This window comes from Halichoerus grypus, chromosome 1 (genome assembly GCF_964656455.1).
Source record: "Halichoerus grypus chromosome 1, mHalGry1.hap1.1, whole genome shotgun sequence".
Taxonomy (NCBI): Eukaryota; Metazoa; Chordata; class Mammalia; order Carnivora; family Phocidae; genus Halichoerus; species Halichoerus grypus.
This window is the reverse complement of record NC_135712.1, coordinates 168,333,587-168,354,585: the sequence shown is the minus strand read 5'-3', so window position 1 is coordinate 168,354,585 and position 20,999 is coordinate 168,333,587. Positions and strand designations below refer to the sequence as shown.

At 39.3% G+C, this 20,999-nt stretch overlaps 1 protein-coding gene across 7 annotated transcripts in view; it reads left to right on the top strand.

Annotated features, from left to right (window-relative positions):
- GRM7 (glutamate metabotropic receptor 7) overlaps nucleotides 1-20,999 on the top strand; it is a 932,433-nt gene that overhangs the window by 857,499 nt on the left and 53,935 nt on the right. For all 7 annotated transcript variants that reach the window (XR_013449112.1, XR_013449111.1, XR_013449110.1 and 4 more), the window contains exon 9: nucleotides 19,674-19,920. Coding sequence is in view for 3 of the 7 variants with exons in the window: in XM_078075756.1 (XP_077931882.1) it covers nucleotides 19,674-19,920 (247 nt within the window). In the remaining 4 variants the exon portion in view is untranslated. The remainder of the gene's footprint in view (nucleotides 1-19,673; nucleotides 19,921-20,999) is intronic.

Genomic DNA, 20,999 nt, shown 5'->3' with positions numbered 1-20,999 from the left:
AGAAAGGGGAACCCTCCTACACTGTTGGTGGGAATGCAAGCTGGTGCAGCCATCTGGAAAACAATATGGAGGTTCCTCAAAAAGTTGAAAATAGAGGTGCCCTATGACCCAGCAATTGCACTACTGGGTATTTAACCCAAAGATACATATGTAGGGATCCGAAGAGGTACGTGCACCCCGATGTTTATAGCAGCAATGTCCACAATAGCCAAACTGTGGAAAGAGCCAAGATGTCCATTGACAGATGAATGGATAAAGAAGATGTGGTATATATACACAATGGAATATTATGCAGCCATCCAAAGGAATGAAATCTTGCCATTTGCAACAACATGGTTGGAACTGGAGGGTATTATGCTGAGTGAAATAAGTCAATCAGAGAAAGACATGTATCATATGACCTCACTGATATGAGGAATTCTTAATCTCAGGAAACACACTGAGGGTTACTGGAGTGGTGGGGGGTGGGAGGGATGGGGTGGCTGGCTGAAAGACATTGGGGAGGGTATGTGCTATGGTGAGCGCTGTGAATTGTGTAAGACTGTTGAATCACAGACCTGTACCTCTGAAACAAATAGTACATTATATGTTTAAAGAATAAAAAAAGAAGAAGATAGCAGGAAGGGAAGAATGAAGGGGGGAAAATCGGATGGGGAGACGAACCATGAGAGACTATGGACTCTGAGAAACAAACTGAGGGTTTGGGGGGGGGATGGGTTAGACTGGTGATGGGTATTAAAGAGGGCATGTACTGCATGGAGCACTGGGTGTTATACGCAAACAATGAATCATGGAACACTACATCAAAAACTAATGATGTAATGTATGGTGATTAACATAATAATAAAAAAATTTTTTTTAAAAAAGGAAAACAACCCATTAAAAAACAAATAGGCAAAAGATTTGAACAAACATGTCACCAAAGAAATATACAAATAGGAAATAACTCTATGAAATCAGTGAATATTACTGGCTGCTAGGTAAGTGCAAGTTAAATTGACCATGAGATTCTACTACACACCTATTAGAATGGCTACAATTTAAAAAGACTGACCACACTAGGTGTTGGAGAGGATTTTGAGAACTAGAACTCTCATACACTGCTGGCAATAATGTAAAATGATACTACCATTTTAGAAAGTACTTTGGAAATTTTTTAAAAAGTTAATCATATACTTACTATATATGGCACACATTCCTCAGTTATATACCCAAAATAAAGTGGAAAATGTGTTCAAGTTTTTTGTAAAAGGCGAAAGATTTATGCGTTGTGAAGAGAAACCAGAGTATTCAACAAAGTTTTTGGTATGATATTCCTAACAGCCTTATTTGTAATAGCCAAAAGTGGAAATAACCCAGTTGTCCACTTACAGATGAATGATTAAATAACAGTGATGTAACCATACAGTGGAGTACTACTTAGCAATTAAAGGAATGAACTCTTGATACATTCAATAATTTGGTTGAATCTCAAAATAATTATGTTGAATTTAAAAAGCCTGACAGAGGAGTACATACTATATGATCCTATTTATATAAAAGTATAAAATGAAAATTAATTTACAATGACAAAAAGCAAATCAGTGGTTGCTTTGGGATGGGGAGGAGTGAAGGGGAAGGATTAAGGGACGGGAGGAAACTTTTGGAGCTGGTGCCTGTGTTTACTACCTTGATTGTAGTAGTGATTTCACTGGTTTTTACATGTGTCAAAACATCCAATTTTACTCTTTAAATATGTGCAGTTTACATCAATAAAGCTATTTAAAAAACAAAGGCAGAGACACTGCTCTAATTTGTAAGAATCTGAAGAAACATAACCAAATGCAGTGCATGAACCTTGATTGAATTTTGTATTGGAGAAAAATCATAGGAGATTTTTTGGGGAAAAATGGGGGAACTTGATTTTGTTATCATGTATTATGTGATACAATGTAATTGTTAAATTTCTTAGGTGTGATAACCTTATTGTGGTTATGTAGTAAATGTTCATTTCCTTAGGTGATACATACAGAAGTGTTTGGCACAAAGAGAAAAAGAAAACAATGGGTGGGATATTAACAAGTGGTGGACCTCAGTGAGAACTGTACAGATAGTCTTTGTCCTGTATCAAAGTTTCTGAAAATTTTGAAGTTTTTAAAATAAAATTTTGGGGACAACGTAGGTAATGCATGTAATTACATGTATCTGGATGTGAAAAGTGAGAGAGGGAAAATTTTCAGTTCATGGATACACAATAAAAGTGGAGGAACAAGTTCTGGGGCATGGGGATACATTTTGTCTGAGATCCGCTAGCTTCTCTTAGTGCATGCTATAAATGCAGTAAGCTGCTCGGTCAGACTTTGAGGTCTATGCTGCAAAAGGGGCTATGGAACAAATTTTTTTGAGACAATTCTTGATTGTGATTGGAACTGAGATGCCCAGAAGAATTCTAACTGGTATGACAATTCTCAAGTTGACCTCCTTGGGAGCCCAAGTGCAGGTTTATCCCAGAGTATGCCTGGTATCAACAACCATAGGTAGAGGAAAAGAAACACTGGAATAAGGGAAAAATTGGGCCATGATGCAGAATCAACAAGGTCTCAACTGATGCTTTTGAGAAGCTCTGAAGCTGCCCTTCAGAACTGTCCCCTCCTGGGGCAAGGGAGATGAGCTTTTACACCCCAGCATCTCCCAGTGGTTGCGGCACAGAACCTTAGCCAACAGGAGCCTCTTCAGCCAGCATCTAGGGGAATAAATCCCTCAGTCCTGAAGGGGAATCCTTTTGGGTAGTGCGGCATGATATCCACAACAACCTGCTTCTTGTGGTTCTTTTCAAAGTTCTTCATACTTTTTGTACAAGTCATACATGACTAGTTGTTTATAACGCTTATAAAGTAACTGGCACATAATCATTCATCACTTTTATACATTGTGAGTATACAAATGATTTCCAAATTCTAACTTTGTTCAAATTATGGCTTAACTTTCCTCAGTTCATGGCATGGTATAGAGACTATGTTTTTGTTTTTTTAATGTAGTTAAAGAGGGTAGACACATGTTTCTGAGGTTCAGAGGTAAAGATAACAATACACTGTCACAAATATATTTACAAATGGCCTTGTCCAAATCTGTTAACTACTAAGTGGCAGAGCAGAAACTAGAATCCAGGTTTGCTGACACCTGAGTCCAATGACCTCATCCCTACACCATTAATAAACCTGGTAGCCCTAAGTCTTAACACAAAGAATATCACTTTTCTAACCGCAAGCACAAGATAGCTTGTCCCAAAATATCTCCAGTGTATGTAAGACCCATAGTATAGCTTCATAATGGAAGGAACAGGTGGGATAGTTCATTATTAAACACCATATATTCAGCTTATCTTTGTACCTTACTTTGGAATTATTATTATTTTTTAAAGATTTTATTTATTTGACAGAGTAAGACACCATATATTCAGCCAGCCAAATATCCCAGAGTCCAGAGAGATGTATACATAGCCCATACCTTAAGGTTATAGCCGTATTTCACCCAAGCAAAGTCTCCTCTCTCCTAGTCAACTAATCCCCTCAACTTCTTGACAGGGGGAGGTCTTTCCATTGGAGGTCACCCAGAAGACTGCCTCTTTCTTGTGGTCATTGGGGAATAAATCCCCTTTTGTCCCCTTCCTAATTCCTTGGCTCACTTTCACCAAGGTGTTACTTCTTGGTTCCTATCCTCTGGTATGGGTACTCCATGTTTCAGATCCTTGCCATGTGTCCCTAAAGGGATCACACCTTTCCCACTGCAGGGCTGGGTCTCCTTTTAACATTATCTCTTTGTGTTATTAGTCACAGAGCCCCTGCCCTTAGGGGAATCCCTAACTGCCCTTTATTTATTCCACCCTATGATATGCTAAACAGTTAGAAAGTGAAGGGAGGGAGAAGGAGTCCTGTCCTACCACTAAAGGAAAAAACAAAGACACTGGGACATTCAGTGTTTGCTTGAAAATCAAAGAATTCCAGTTTACCTTCCTGATAATTCCCTTCCTCTCTTCTATGCAGTTTCCTTGGTCTACTCTAGACCTTCTCAAATCAGCCAATCACATAATAAACACATGTCAGCAGAATCATCAGACATTGCAACCTGTTCCTGCTTCAGATAATATTTACATGCCATTTGCATATTACTTATTCTTCATCCTGTTTTTCTGCCTGCTCAAGCAAACCTTTTATCATTTGGGGCATCTCCCTGGGTGTAAGTGTGCACAGTTGGGGAAAAGACAGCAATGCTGCATCCTCTTGACAAGAAGCTGGATTTGGCAAGGAAATTGGACACAGTTTCAATCACATGCAGGGGATATTTACACATTATTCTTGGTAGGGAATATGGACTTAAATATAAAACACACACAAATATGCAATCTGTGGTAAAGAATGGAAGGCTTCTGTCAGTTCCCTTTAGATATAGTTAGAGTTGTTTGTTTTTCTAAGCATTAACAATTAAAACCTTGGGGAATAAAAAATTAAACAGTTCTATGATCCATTCTTTTATTAAACAGACTTTTTAGTTGAATGTGAATATAGTAGAGTGAGCTTTAGAGTCAAAAGACCTCAACTTACATCTTAGCTTTGTTCCTCCTTACTGTGATACCCTATACGTATGACCTCTCTGGAAACTCAGGATTTTGACTTAATATTCTCTGAGAATATTCACTCTAAGAACAAATATCTACCCAAAATATATCTATAGCTCCAAAACAGTTTTACTCATTTGGGTGCTTATATTTGTACCTTACTTTGGAATTATTATTATTTTTAAAGATTGTATTTATTTATTTGACAGAGACACAGTGAGAGAGGGAACACAAGCTGGGGGAGTGGGAGAGGGAGAAGCAGGCTTCCTGCAGAGCAGGGAGCCTGATGCAGGGCTCGATCCCAGGACCCTGAGATCATGACCTGAGCCAAAGGCAGACACTTAATGACTGAGCCACCCAGGCACCCCTGGAATTATTTTAACTGCTATCCTTCTTCATTAATTAAAAAAATATATTTGTGAAATCCTTTTTTGTGTGACAGGTGTATTCCTGCCATCATAAAGCTTAAATTCTGTAGGAGATTAAGAGTTGGGATCAATGAATCCATGATTATGTTGATCATTACTGATTATAATACATACAATGAATAAAAAGAACAAACTGCAGTCAGAGAAAATCACAGAAGGAGAAAACTCAAGTTCGTGGAGCAGCAGGTAGTCATAGAAAGTTTGTCAGAGAAAAATGCATGGAAGTTGAACCTAAAAGATGGGTTAAGAGTTATCTGGGTGAAGAATTGAGACCAAAAAAAAAAAAAAAATTCTGGGTAGGGAGAATGGTATGTGTTAAGTCCCTTTGCTGGACATAAGCTTGGAGCACTCAAGAATGCCAGTGCAGATTATTAATCATATTCAAGAGAGACTAGCTAGTAAGTTGGAATAAGCCAGGCCAGATACCATACCATAAGACAATGGAAAGTCTTTGAAAGATGTTTTACAGGAGACCATGTGAGCTGATTTGCAGTTTTTATAAAGATCATTCTGGTTAGTCTGCACAGAGCCGCTTAAAGGGAGCTTAAAAAATGGGTGTAGTAAAACCAGTTGGGATGCTATTGTAGCACCCCAGGAACAATGTAAAAGTGCATCATATCCTCATTATCATCATCATCGTCATTGCTAAATTTGAGAACTTACAAATGTTAGCTACTGTTCTCTGTACTTAGGTGTGTGGGGGGAGGGCAGGGGGAAGAGAAGGGAAAAGATTTAAGAAATACCTTACAGATATTAGCTAACTGGCTAATGGCGTGAATATAAAGGATACAGTATGAGGGAAATGCAAGGATTCAAGATATAACCTTTAAAGTTCCAGTTTGTGCAACCAGGTCAATGGGGGTAATACTTCCTGAGATGAGGAAAATTAGTGCAGAGGCAGGTTGCAGGGAAATCTCCATTTTTAATGTTATTTGGGATGTCTGTTTGATTGTGTCAGCAGCCCTAAAAAGATGGCAAAGGTGATGATCCCCACACTAAAGATAATAAACATCTAGTTGCATATAAATGAGAATAACCTTCTCCGAACCTTCTGCTGCAGGGTACTCTGACATGTGGGCCTGAAATCTCTGTAGACATCATTGAATAAACTATGGAGAAGACCTTTCATGTCTTATCTTCCTTCCCATAAATAGCATATGGTGATTCCATAAGCCAAGACTGAATAGAGAATTTGCCTTTAAAATTATGTTTTAAGACTCATTCATCCATTTTTCTTAGAATTATAATCAAACTGTGAATGGTTTCAAGACTCAGATGAGACAATAGACCTTTAAGAATTTTTTTTTTCTTAAATTATTATACATGAACCTAGATATTTTTTGGGTGTAGAGAGATAGCAATCTACTCACATGCTGGTTGCTTACCCTTTTATGGACCTCTTTTGTACTTTCTAAACAAGTAGAATTTTTTTTTAAATGGGTGGTTTAGGAATTCCAAGCAAGAATAAATGCAGGGTAGAGGTTTGGAGAGGAAATTTTAACCATAAAAATAAATGAGGGTGAAGGACTGGCTTTGCATGGTCAACTAGATTAGGATCAGAGCTCACTGGTAGTGGGAGAGATGAAGCTGGTATAAATGCCTGGGTCCCAGCACTCCCAAAGGGGGCCCAGGATCTCACTACGCTAATATCACTTCAAATCTCTTGGAGGGGCACCTGGGTGGCTCCATCGGTTGAGTGTCTGCCTTTGACCCAGGTCGGCTGAGGTCATGATCCAGGGGTCCGGGGATCAAGCTTAAATCCAGCTCCCTGCCCAGTGGGGGATCAGCTTCTCCCTCTCCCTCTGCTGCTCCCCCTGCTTGTGCTCTCTCTCTCTCTCTCTCTCCATCAAATAAATAAATAAAATCCTTAAAAAAATAAAAAAATTTTTTTGGAAAAATTTTTAGCCAGTCCACTCTTACTTAGGGAGGGAGACATTTTTAGGAGAGCTCAAACTCACTGTAGGGTTTGAGTGAGTTGATCTGATTTAGGATAGTACTCTCCTGGGGTTTGCATAAAATGAGGTAGAATATAAAAAAATGATCCCTTGGTTCCTTACTTCCTCTTACTTCCTCCCACCCAACCCATCCGTGTCCTTTCATTTCTCCTTCCTAATATTATTTCTCACCTGTTCTTTTTTCCTCTTCATTGCTTTTATGCTGTCTAAAGAAGGTGGATTCATTAAGTTATCTTTAGTGATGCTTTTGAAAATTTCCAGGAAGGATCAGAATTGCAAAACCAAAATGCATATATGGCCTCAGTTAAGTCAAAGTCAGCAGCTTTTTGTCAAATAAAAACAAAAACAAAATGCACTCTTCATTGCATTGTCATAGCAACCATTTCAGTTTTCCTTGTAAAGAGATGATTAGGTACTAACCTGGGTGTTAGTGCAAGCTTTTTTTTTTTTAAGATTTTATTTATTTGACAGAGAGAGAGACACAGCGAGAGAGGGAACACAAGCAGGGGGAGTGGGAGAGGGAGAAGCAAGCTTCCCGGCGAGCAGGGAGCCCGACCCAGGGCTCGATCCCAGGACCCTGGGATCATGACCTGAGCCCAAGGCAGACACTTAACGACTGAGCCACCCAGGCGCCCAGTGCAAGCTTTTTCAAAGAAAAAATCTCATTCTTCCAAAAGGGGCAGTGTTGTTGATTTTCATTGTTACTTTGGGCTCCAAAGGAGTCATTATTGGTAATTATTTTACTTACTTATTTATTTATTGGTGAACACATGGGAGAGGATTTAAGAAATGTAGGTGGCAACGCCCAGGACAATACAGTCCTATCCTCCCTTGGGCCAGTTTGGAAAGTACTTTTTACAGGCAGTGTAAGTCCATGAGAACATCACATTTACTCCTTCCTGCCAGGTACCCTTTTGACTGCTCTGCAGAAGGACAAGGATGGAGCCAAAGACTGCAAACGTACTGTCTACCTCCGTATCACTAAGACTTACTTCCCTAACAATATCAGTATCAATTAAGTCATCTCTATTGGCCCCCACACACACCACAGTACTAGACAGGGATACAATATGAGATAAACAGACATGCTTCCTGGTAGGGGAGAAAGATATTTATCATACACACACACACACACACACACACACACACACACACTCACACACACTTAAGTATGAATCTTATGATTGCTTTGAGAGTTTTTAACGGGGTGGTATTACCTAGTTTTGGTTAGAAAAGTCTTGGCTGAAGAAGTGATGCTTGCATAGAGATTTAAAGAATAAAGAAAACAAGGTAGGTGGGGTGGGGAAACTTTCCAGGAAGAGGGGAAAGCATATGCAAAGGCCCTGTGGCAGACTAGAGCATGCCATATTCAGGGATATGAAAGAGGCCAGGGGACAGGGAGATATGATGAGTTGTAAAATAAAGATGAATAAATGCCTTTGAATTTGGCTTCGATTTGTGAAATGAGTGAAGACCATCTCATTCATCAAACATGTATTGAACTTGTTCCCTATGCCAGGCATGAGGGTACAAAGGTAAATTAAACATGGTCCCTGCCTTTGATTTTCTCACTTCTAACTTTTCTCTTCCTCCCTGACTTCCACAAAATATTCTTGTTCTCTCCCTATTATATGAGACAATTTATCTCTATGTTTTATCTCGTCTATTTATTAGCTCTGAATGCCATGCCTGGGCCACAGGAGTGCCCCAGGTCCAGGAGTAGAGAAAGAAGTGAAGCCACTGAAATTGCTAGAGGAAAAAGTATTTGAAAAAATGGGAAGCAATTATGATTGTTCAAAGACAAAGAGCCTCAGGACATGGTTACATTATCCCGTGCTATACAGACATAAATTTTACCAGCAAGCACTTTGACCAGGGCTTTAGAGTTGAAGAAGTATGACCACTTACAAGTCATTTCTTCCTTGTCACAGCGGTGGTAGATGCCATTACTTACCTCATATTATAAGTAGCAATATTCAAGCTTAGAAAGGCTAAGTGAGGTACTCAAGATCCCCCCCGTTGTTAATAAGCAGCAGAGCCTATATCCAAATGCAGAATTCCTGACTGCAATTCCAGCACACTGGTCATACATTTTACTGCTCTTGGCTGCACAGTATCTATCTCCTGGACTGTATTCATTCCTTTGTTCAGCTGCTATGAATTAGGCATTTGCTATATCCCAGGACCTACAGACAGTAAATTGAAAGGTATGGTTCATGCTGTCATGGTGGTGGGGGGCAGTCTAGTGACAGGATACTTATGAAATAAATACTTGAATGAAATATCACAAATCGTGATTAATGTAATGAAGGGGCATGATGCGTTCTATAAGCAAGCAAGAGAAGGAGGTCACAATTTACATTTGAGAGTCAGAGAAGTAAGACTGAGACCTGAAAGGCAGGTAGGAGGTAGTCAGGTAAAGATAAGTGGGAATAGCATCTGAGGCAGAGGGAATAGCATATACAGAATCTTTGACGATGGGCAGAGCATTGCACATTTGAAGGACTTAGAGAAAATGAGGGAAGACAGAAGGGGTACCTGCAGAGTTCCTTGGGCCATGTTGGGATTTTATCTTCATTCCAAGTGTGATGGGAAATTGAGCAAATGCAGCAGGATAGCAGAAGCTCCCAAAAGTACTGTCCTCAGCATTGAGTTGTAAAAAGAAATGATACCTGGAAGGAAAAAAAGAAAAAAAACCTCTTATGTCTGACAAGGAGTCTAGGAAGGTTTAGAGGACACACTCAGAGCAGGTGATGATGATGATGGAGGCCAGACTACAGGCTCAGAGACTGAGTGGGTAGGAAATATCAGTTTTGAGATCCCTGACATAAGACCTTGCAAACAAGAGCAAAGCCAAAGGGATCCTGTGAAGTCAGGATTAAAATCATGAACCACTCAGCCCCTACTCCTTAGCCAAGCTCCCTCCCTTTCACTAAATTTCTCTTGGCAGGATAGGTATTATTTTCCTGCTCAATCTCAGAGCCCTCCCTGGAACAGTGAGGGCCATAGGCTGAGCACCTATTTGTGGACAATTTTCTGAGTAAAGTTTCATTGCAATTATTTGCTCCTTTGGGGCTTAAACCATGGGCTTAAACAGCTAAGGGCCTTAATGAGGAGTTCAGAGCCTAAGTTACCCCTGGATGGGCAATTCAGCTGGACTGGGTTCTAGCTGTTGAAGTGTTTTGCCCATCAGCCAGGGGCAGCACTTGGCACAATCACTAATGGGTGCCACAGCACACTACCCAGCATAGCAGCGGTTCGGGGCGGGGGGGCTGCATCCACCCATATGCACACCACCACACTGGGGGCAGTGCAAAAGCAGGGGAGTAAAGATGATACATGGAAAACTGTAAGTTAATGGAAGGGGAAATGAATTTCAAGGGCAGAAAGAAAGGTATCGCAGCTCAGTGGGAAGATGGGAAAGAGAGGGTCCAAAAGGAAGAGAGGAAGATCAACAAAAATAACAGCCAGAACGAAAAAGAGAAAGGAGAAAGCTGTATGATTATGATGATCAAAGCTTGTCAAAGTTCAACAGAAAGCCATTGCCAATGGCTTTGAAAACTGAGATAAGAATGCACTTAATTTTAGTAAGAGCCTGATTTTGTCTTCTTGTCAATGACACTCTGGGGTCCAATTTCAATGAACACAAGTCCAACTGAAAACACATTGACTATGCCTAAGAAATGCAATGATTATCTCTTTCTTTTAGCTATTAATTTGACATCAATTTTTTCATTTGATTTCTATCTCTTTATGTTCATTAGAACTATAAAGCTGACTTTAAAAGTTGGCAAGATTAGACAGCTTTGCGCTTACAGAAATGGAGTATTCCAAATGACAGCTTTAGAAATAGAATACTTTGGGGGTAGCTGGGTCACTTGAGCATCCGACTCTTGATTTTGGCTCAGGTCATGATCTCAGGGTCTTGAAATCGAGCCCGTCCTTGGGCTCTGCGCTCAGTGGGGAGTCTGCTTGAGATTCTCCTCTCCCTCTTCCTATACTCCTCCCCCCCCTCAGAATAAATATTTTTTTCTTAAAGAAACAAGAATACGTTAAGTCAGACAACTTTTTTTTAAATCCACTTGCTTTATTTGCAAAGTAATATAGAACATAATCGTCTATTACCTAATATATTCCCTAGCAAGGTACAAACAAGTATTTTCATATTATGAGAAAGAATTTGAGTTTGCTTCCTACAAAAGGCTCTTAGGTGTACTCTTGATGAATGTGGCCAAAGGTTCAAAGGGAGCCAATGGAATCTGGCAGAAGTGTGTCTCTCCAGGCTGACTGTGGAGAAATGCTTTGCCTTTGTATGTTAAATCACTGCAAGGCAGTGACCTAACAGTTGTGGGGCTCTCAACCCAGCAGGAATGGTAAATATCCTTTTAGATAACACAACAGGGCGAGCAGTGCCAGTACTGGCCAAATATAAAAGAGCAAATCTGCCTTGTGGTTATAGGGGGAAAAATATCTTGAAATCAAAATTGAGTCAGATGGCTGGTGGAGGAAATAAATTCCTATGCCCAGCAAAATCAGAAGTGATGACCTGGAAGAACTGGCTATTGAGGTGGCCTAGAGCTCTTGAGGGTGTCGTGGGGAGCAAAACACTGAATTTCCCACGTATATGGTCAGTTGTACTAATAGCATCTCACTGGAATAGACAGAGCACCAGGCTTCTGCTCAGGAGAGCAAAGAACTGAGATGTAGATGATTTCAAGCATGACACATTCACTTATCTCATACTCTAGAAACTCATTTACATTCACCTGGAGTGCTTGTCTTATGTCCATCCAAATAAAGAATGTAATTGTGTAGAGATGTAATATCATGTCTGCCTAGAAATACTAAATGACAAAAACAAAACACAGTAAAACTAGGTCTTGTCCAATAGTCATCTGGTTGCCTTCATTATTTATAATTCTATTTCAGACACCTATCCACAAAGTGTGGCCTATAATATTTGGTGTGTGTATCTCTTTATGTATGTCCCACTTCCCTTTCTCCATCCCTCCTTCCCTCTTTATTACCTAATCAAAGATAGGAGGTCTAAATAGAATAGTATGAAAATTATCTACAGATGATGGGGCCATCAACTGTAATAAATACAATTGCATTTCCTGAGCACCCACCATATTCTAGGCACTGTGCACTACTTTTCACACATGATACCCTTTAAACTACAAATGGTGAGAAGATCTCCATGGTAGTGGTAGAGTGAGGTGGGGTCATATATCAGAGACTCTGGTAACAAATTGCTAGGGTCTGAACTTTGAGTCTGTCACTTGCCAGAGATGAAGTAGTTTGTGCAATGTCACCAACCAACAGTCTGAGGCCAACATTTGAAATCAGTTCTAATAACAAAGACCTTACTCTTTCCATTACGCCATTCTTCTAGAAGATGCAACTCTACCCCGAAAAACAATTGTTTCTCCCCCATAATTATACTGAATCCTTTTATCATCATGCATTATTTGATAACTAAGCCAAGAGTCCTCAGTATGTTTGACCCTCCAGATGACTGAGGAAGTCCCAATTGCAAATATCCTGTCCTATCCACAAATATATGTCATTATTTTTTCTTCTCAAAAACGTGGTTACTCTAATTAGGAAGCAAGGGGTGCAGGTGGTGAGGATGGTAAACACTGGTCTTAACTGCCAGGAAATTCCATTTAATTCAGTCATATGAATGTTCCAGGCATCTGTCAGGTAATAATGAACACTTCTTTTCTGGGACTCCATCAGACACATTTTTCATTTTTATTACACAGACTTTGGGATGTCCTGAGGATTATAAAACTTCTCTCTTCCCACCTGAAGACTCCATTAAGGCCTTCTTGTCCCAATTCTCAACTGTCACATGGGAATGCACAGAATTTACTATTTCTCATAAAAGAGTCAATGACAGATAAAATAGGGGTTTGAGAATGCTTTCAAACAAAAGAGAAGCAAACTTAATGAAATGCCTGTTCCTCAAAAAGGCTGTGATTCAGATTTCATAAGAAAGATTGTCATTATGAAATGTACTAATATGAAGAAAAGTGGCATAGTGTTATAGCCAATTAATAAATCAGTGGTACTAATACACTTGACTGAATGGTTGCTGCATGCCACCATGGTCAACCCATTTGGTCCCAACAACCTGCTAAGAGAGGTACTATTATTATCTCTACTCTAGAAATAAGGAAACAGAGGTACAAAATAATAACAACAATAATAGTGATAATACTAACAGACTATAAATAATAGCTTTTCCCAAAACAATGTTGAATGCCAAGGATGTTTATGGTACCTAATACCTGCTTCAAGTGTAGAACTTTTTATTCAACCAGAATTTAATACGTGTACACTTTTTAGCAGACATTGTGTTTATTATCCAGTCGGTTCTGCTCTAATGTGACATATGTGTTCTTAAAAATCACCATGCTATGCAAAATTGTGCAATAAAAACACAAAATTTATGGGAAAAATTGGGTTAGGGACATAACACTCAAAAACATCACCAGTGACATGTAAAAAAAATATCTAATAAAAATGGTGGCATGGTTTTACACAAGTTAAATGACTAGGCAGTGCATAAATGTTACAATAAATATGGCATTTTACCTTAAGAAAAAGGAGGTAAAGTTTGCTCATGGAAGGAGGTGCGCCAGGAGTGTTGCTGCTTGTGATTTATTATACAATTGTGCAAGGGGGACAAAGGCAGATGTTTGAGGTGTGTGTGTGTGTGTGTGTGTGTGCATTCTGTGTGTTGCTGCATGGCTTGGTACAGCTGGAGGTAGTTTACTGTGCTCATCTGGTGTTTCTTGGGGAAAAAAATCATACACGTGCAAACACAACTTTGTGTTGTACTCAAATTGTTCCCTAACACATCCATCTGCTAGGGATGCATTTGCATTTTCAAAGCAAAGCTTAAAGCACAACTAACTGGCTATACTCTCCTGAGCAGACCAGGTTAAGTGTTCTTTGGAGCTGTACCTATGACAGGGGCGAACAGGGGAACTGCCCTGACTGGGGACATAGGGAAGGCTTTATGTAGAAGGGGCCACTGGATGAAGCATCAAATACAAACAAGGTGTCAGAGGCACAACAGGTCAGCAAAGGAGATAAGAAAAGGAGGGAGAAATGGGGGCCAGTATACATTGTGGGAAAAAGGACTTGATGAACAGTTAGTTGATGCATGAAGAATTAGTTCATTCTCGATTGCCTTCCTCCTGCCACTAGAGTATGGCTCCCTGATGGAGGGAGAATGTCTATCATCTTCACAATGGTGTACTTAGTGTTTGGGCCAGTGCAGGCATTTGGTAGTATCTCAGGAAAATGCAGAACCAGTACATGGGTGAATGCACCAACAGTGGAAAAGTAAGTCTTTCACATAGCCTATCTAGAAAAGAGAACTAACAGTGAATTTACAGCATGGGTCATGAGTTAATAATCTCTTACATCAGTGGTTTGACACCATCAAATAGTCCTAGAACTCTTCTTCTAATATAGTATTTTTACAGATAAAGCTGGTAATTCATTAGTATAAATATATTGTGAGTTCATTTGTGTAGTCTTTACTTCTAAGGACAGCAGTAGTAATGATGAGAGTATTTTGATGAACTAAAAAACCTGAAATTGAGTTTTTCCTGATCCAGTTTTGTATCTGTCTCTGTGCCCTACAAATTTTTTCTTCACTTCTTTCTTTTTCTCATTATTCTTTGGATGGTATCTCAAATACTATGATGTTCAAAGTTTGAAGCCTGTCACTATTACAACTTTCAATAGCTTGCCTTGAAATCTCTCAAAATAAATTTACACAGAACAATTGGCAAATTTCAAAGTTGCTCATGAGCACTATCTGACCACTTTTCAAATTTCTTAGTATCTTAGCAATAAAAAGTTAGACAAAGAGAACTCAAGTAACCGTAGTGTTACACCATCTTACAAAACAATAATGGCATCTCGTAATATGGATTAGCATTTTATCTGATAATGAACTTAGACCAAGATGAAAAAGATTCAGGTGGGCTTTGTCTGGCATTAAATTAAGCATATACCTAACAGTATACTTGCTGGTACATTTCAGTCAGACCAGACATGAATAGGCCTGGTGTTTTAGACACTACAACCTAGTTAATCAATAAGACATATGTAAAAAAAAAAAAAAAAAAAAGACATGTAAAAAGACATTTATTTAAATAAATGAAAATGGTTATGAGCCTTCATCTTGAGATCTGCACTCCAACAACCTAATCTAAATAAATATTAAGCAGAATATAAATAGTAGTTTTAATTAAAAGTAGTTATAATAATAAGTAGTTAACATTTCATGGGTACTTATTTCCTAGGCATTATGCTAAGCATTTTTCATATATTTATTAGATCTTCAAAACCACCATATGAGGTAGAAATCATTATTGTCTTCATTCTACAAATGAGGAAACTGACAGAGAGAAAAATAGCCCAAAATTCCATGGATTAGACTTTAAAATAAACACTGTTCTAGAATATATGTACTGTAAATTCCTTGCCTGAATGCTATTTGGTTATATAAGCTGAATTATATATGATGGGTGTTAGAAAAGCCACATTCAACCAAGGAGCAGAAACTAGATTCTGGAAATTCGTTTAGGGTGATGATAAAATTAAAGCTTAATTATCAAAACACATGGAATTTCCAAGGCAATCTGCATCCTGAGTCATCGAGGATTGGCCAAGGTGGGAAGACTTAGCTCCCCTGGGGCTTATCCTCAGATAGCCAGAATGGGATGAGGTTTAGTTGAATGCCAGCCCTGGGGAGAGGCTTGATCTCAGTAAAACCATGTGTCAGGGGCCTCTTGTTTTGATGAAAAGGACCAACAGTGATCACCAATGCCTTGACCTTGCTAAAGAAATTATAAAGAAGATAAAATATTGTCAAATACCCAAGGTTAAATAAACAGGGTAATGTATTTTACAGTAAGCAGCAGGTAAAATAAGAATAGCCTCAAGACTAAAAATAAATAGGTTATAATTTGTTAAAAAGAATATACTAAAAGCTGATGTTAGAATAAATACAGTCAAAAGGTGAGCCTCCCACCAAAGGCCAAAGAGACAGTGACTTGGGTCCTCTCCTGGGGCTTGGTGGGTTTGAATCTTTGTGGACCAATGCCTCTGGAATCCCTGTAGACTAAAGCCTTCCTATCTTTATACCTATATACTTATTCCAAAATACTTTTATAGTATTGCTGGGTCTGACCCTAAGTACTTTACAAACACTGATTTAATTGTCAACACAACATTATGAGGTAGGTACTGTTATTATCATCCCCATTTACAGATGCAAAAGCTGAGGCATAGACAGGCCAAATTCTTTGCCCTAGGTCAGAGAACTAGGAAATGGGAATCGAACTTCAGATGAGCTTCAGATCATTCATTCTTAAACACCATGCAGTATAAAGAGGAAATGTGGGAGTAGGAATTTGGTCAGTGGCATTCATGTTGGTTTTCACATACTTCTGAAGTTCACCAGAGACTGCAAAAGTTTCAACACAAAATATCAAGTCTCAATGGGCTCTAATTTGAGAATAATGAAATAAAACACTCCATAAAATGAACATCATAGCTTTTGAGGTCTTAAATTGCTAAGTAGTCTTTGTTAAGAAAAAGTGTGTACATACACAGAGACACACACATACAGAAGCATATGTACATACATCATTTATAGTTATGTTTAAATAATAAACTGTGGATGATTTCTTCAACTGTAAAATTTGCTCATGAACAGAGAAACAGAAACAAAACCATAGGTCAAATTATATCATTTTCTTTTTTGGACTGCTAAACCATGATTTGCAAAGTCTCATTAGTAGGACAACAGCAGGGATCATGAAGGAAGGAAGCAACATTGCCTAGGTCCTTAAAGCCTTGTGACCATGGTAAGCCTTTCTTAAATGGTGTAGGTTGGCACGGTGGAAAGGAGTTCAAAGTCTGAAAGTATTCCAGTAGGAGAAGATAAGCTTTTAAAATACAATCTGATTCACAACCAAAAGGATCATTAATTCAATATTGTTTTGTCTTTCTATTTTACATTCATTACGTATTATACAGTTAGCCGCTGGAGGCTCCTTAAAACCATTCAAAGACATGCACATTCAAATTAACATTTGTTAGAAAACTGTATTCCGGGCGCCTGGGTGGCTCAGTTGGTTAAGCGACTGCCTTCGGCTCAGGTCATGATCCTGGAGTCCCTGGATCGAGTCCCACATCGGGCTCCCTGCTCAGCAAGGAGCCTGCTTCTCCCTCTGACCCTCCCCCCTCTCATGTGCTCTCCCTCTCTCATTCTCTCTGTCTCAAATAAATAAATAAAATCTTTAAAAAAAAAGAAAAAAAAAAAAAAAAGAAAACTGTATTCCTTCCACATGAGATGGCAAAGTCTCTTTTAATTTCTTCCCAGAGCCTCAGTTTGAAATATAATACAGAAGTATCCAGGCAGCCAGTAGTTCTGATGAAATACTTGTATGTTTAGAGAAAGACTGTTGGAATCACAGGTTGGAAAAAGACACCCATTACACGAACAAGTGAGCTCCTCCATCGTGTTTATGTAAGTGTCTCCTGTTTGTCAGCACTGCAGACACAACGATGCACCACAGACCCTTGTTCCCGCCTTCCTGGTGCTTGTGGCCTAGTCAGGGAGAGATGGTCAGTCAGATGACTGGGGCAAAAGGTATATAATTACAAGCAGAGACCAATGGTATAATGAAAACAGTTCTCCGCATGTGTAAGTAAAGAAGTGGGCCTAGACTTGGGGCTGTAGGCAAGGGAAGCCTAGGATGCATGTTCTAAGAAGCAGAGGAAAATCATTCCATACAGAGGAAAACAAAAATAAATATTACATGTATTAAATGTATTAAATGTGGCTGAATGAACACAACATCTTCTAGACCTAAAGGAGTGTCCATATGGATGGTGACCTGGGAAGAAGGGTGGGGGAAAGTGGTGGCAAATGAGTCTGAAAAAGTTGGCAGGGGGCAGACTATGTGCGGCCTTGTAGACTCCATTAAGGATGGGGATTTTATCCTCTGATCAATGGGAAGACCTAGCTATGGAAGTTATGGAATACAATGATTGAATAAATATATCGTCGGCTTTCCATTGATACAAAAGGCCATGGCATCTATTCATTTTTTTAATGTGATTGAAATTTTATGAATGAATGAATGAATGTGTTCCTTTATTTATTGCTTTACTAGGGTATGATTAACAAAAACTGTATATATTCAGGTTCATACAACATGATCCTTTTTAAGGCATACAATGTGATGATTTAATATATGTATAATTGAGGAATAATTACCACATCAAGTTAATTAACACATCTATCACCTCACATTTAATCTAGCCTTTAGAAGTCATGCAAAAGGCAAACATATCTAAATATAGAGGGGTGGGGCTCCAGATCACAAAAAAGGGTACTTCATAAACACAACTGGACCAAGGCAAGCTGTCTGTAGTTTTCTCCTTACTGATCTCACAAATCCCCATGCCCTTCCACCATCTTTTCACATTTATAACCAAGGCAGTGATTTAACACACTGCACAGTAACTACCTACAGCCCCAAGTCTAGGCCAGCTTCCTTACTTACACACGCAGAGAACTGTTTTCATTATATCATTGGCCTCTGTTTGTACTTATACACCTTTTGCCCCAGTCCTCTGACTGACCATCTCTCCCTGACTAGGCCACAAGCACCAGGAAGGCGGGAACAAGGGTCTGTGGTGCATCGTTGTGTCTGCAGTGCTGACAAACAGGAGACACTTACATAAACACGATGGAGGAGCTCACTTGTCCGTGTAATGGGTGTCTTTTTCCTACCTGTGATTCCAACAGTCTTTCTCTAAACATACAAGTATTTCATCAGAACTATTGGCTGCCTGGATACTTCTGTATTGTATTTCAAACTGAGGCTCTGGTGAATGGTTGTTTACTGATTTTTCAAGGGAGCCAAAGGAGACAAGGAGAGTTATGGAGACACCATCCACACCACAAATAACACAGCGTCAGGATGGTTTTGCACCCTATTAGCAATTTGTCAACATAAAGAGACTGGACAAGCCAACACCACTAGATCTTGGGCCCTTGCCATCAGTGTTTTGTAAATCAGAACTAAGCAAGAAGGACTTACTTTTCAGGGCAACTTAACTCACTACTTTGTAGGTATGGTGAAGGTGAACAGTTTAAAAAAATAATAATACAAAAGGGACATATATTAACATAACTTTCAAAGGTCCCAGAGTCTTTGTGTAGCAAGAAATCGTGTATTTTCATCATTTTGTGTATATATGGAAGATAAAAAATAACCACCCTTACTCAAGATTACAAATTTCTGTGATTTTCACGTCTTCATATTCATCTGCCATTCTGATTGAAAGTACTTCAACTCTGATTACTACTATGAACTTCTGTGTAGGAGACTTCTCCAGGGCAACCATGCACACGGATTCACCCAAAGGCTTTCGATCAATTAATATAGGCAAAAACTCTCCAATAAATGTACCAAGTTATACTGACTTCCTTTTTTCCTTTTTCTTTTTTTTTTTTTTAATGAGATGGCCCTGGAGATGGCTATGTTTTCTCTCCTAGCCAAAGTCATTCTTGATGTCATGTGTTAAGTATTCAGACTTCCTTTGCAGTCATTTTATTTGTAATAGTGTCTTGTGTGTTGTGTCTCCTAGCTCTACATACAAACTACCACACTTACAATCTCCATGAACCTAAGTGCGTCAGTGGCTCTGGGGATGCTTTACATGCCGAAAGTGTACATCATCATTTTCCACCCTGAACTCAATGTCCAGAAGCGGAAGCGAAGCTTCAAGGCGGTAGTCACGGCAGCCACCATGTCATCGCGGCTGTCACACAAACCCAGTGACAGACCCAACGGTGAGGCAAAGACAGAACTCTGTGAAAACGTAGACCCAAACAGTAAGTAACTTTCCTTTCCTTTCAACTTCCCCTCCTACATCAGGAAGCTCTAGGAACTGTGGTATGAGTTTGCCTTTCTTTGGAGAAATACGGTATCCATTTTTGTCTTAATGGAGTGGGTTCCTGGGTGAATGCTAACCTTTGCTCTTAAGAGTTTGTCTTATTCTTGCCCCCATTTCACTTTTGCTCCCCCTGGGGAGAAAAGCTTTTAGAGACTCCGCTTCTGAAGTGTGAAATCTCCCCCTTCCTTCTTATTCATTGGTACCAAACCCTCCAATCAACAGAAACATACCTGTCGGGTTGTGACCCACCTTTCTTGCTCTCCTCATGTTAGGGGAACAGTTCCCAGTAGGGAAGCTTTAACACCTGACTAAACTGTAGCAGTGGGAATAAAACTGGAATATTTAATAACTTAGAAAGCAAAACTTCTTTTCACTGGAACATGAATGTAGAGAAGGTTATGATTCTTTACTAAGCAGCTTTCTAGAAACAAGAAAACACCTAAGTATACAGGCTGAGTACTACCATGGTCGTAACATCCCCACATGGGAAAAACATCTACCATGCCACAGCAGCACAGTTTAATTCCGTGAAAGACAAAATATTAGGGAGGGAATTAAGGGTGAAATGTCACATCTGACATGCCACATAGCATATCTGCAACCCCTGGGTAGCCTCTAGTAACACCTGCAAATGACTCCAAAAAGATGGACATACACATACCGATTTGTAAGAAAACAAGACTGTTTAACTAGAGGTTAAACACACAGAATTCCCCCTCGCCAATTTTACTAATGATATGGTGGTAAGAGTGCATTTTAGATTAAAAATACTACTTCCAGGATTTGTTTTCTAGGAATGAGTTGACCAGTTCCAAATAGAATTGTGGCAGATTCGAGTGCTCATAATACTTTCTGTTTTAAAAAGTAGAGGGGGATTCAGGTTGTTCATTAAATCCTTCAAGACATTTTTTCAGTTATGAACTGATTTTGTCATAGACAAAGTCTTCTCGCCAAGCAGAAAGGAATCCCTATTCTAAAGACTCTGAGGTAATCCTTTATACTCTGCAAGTAAGAGAG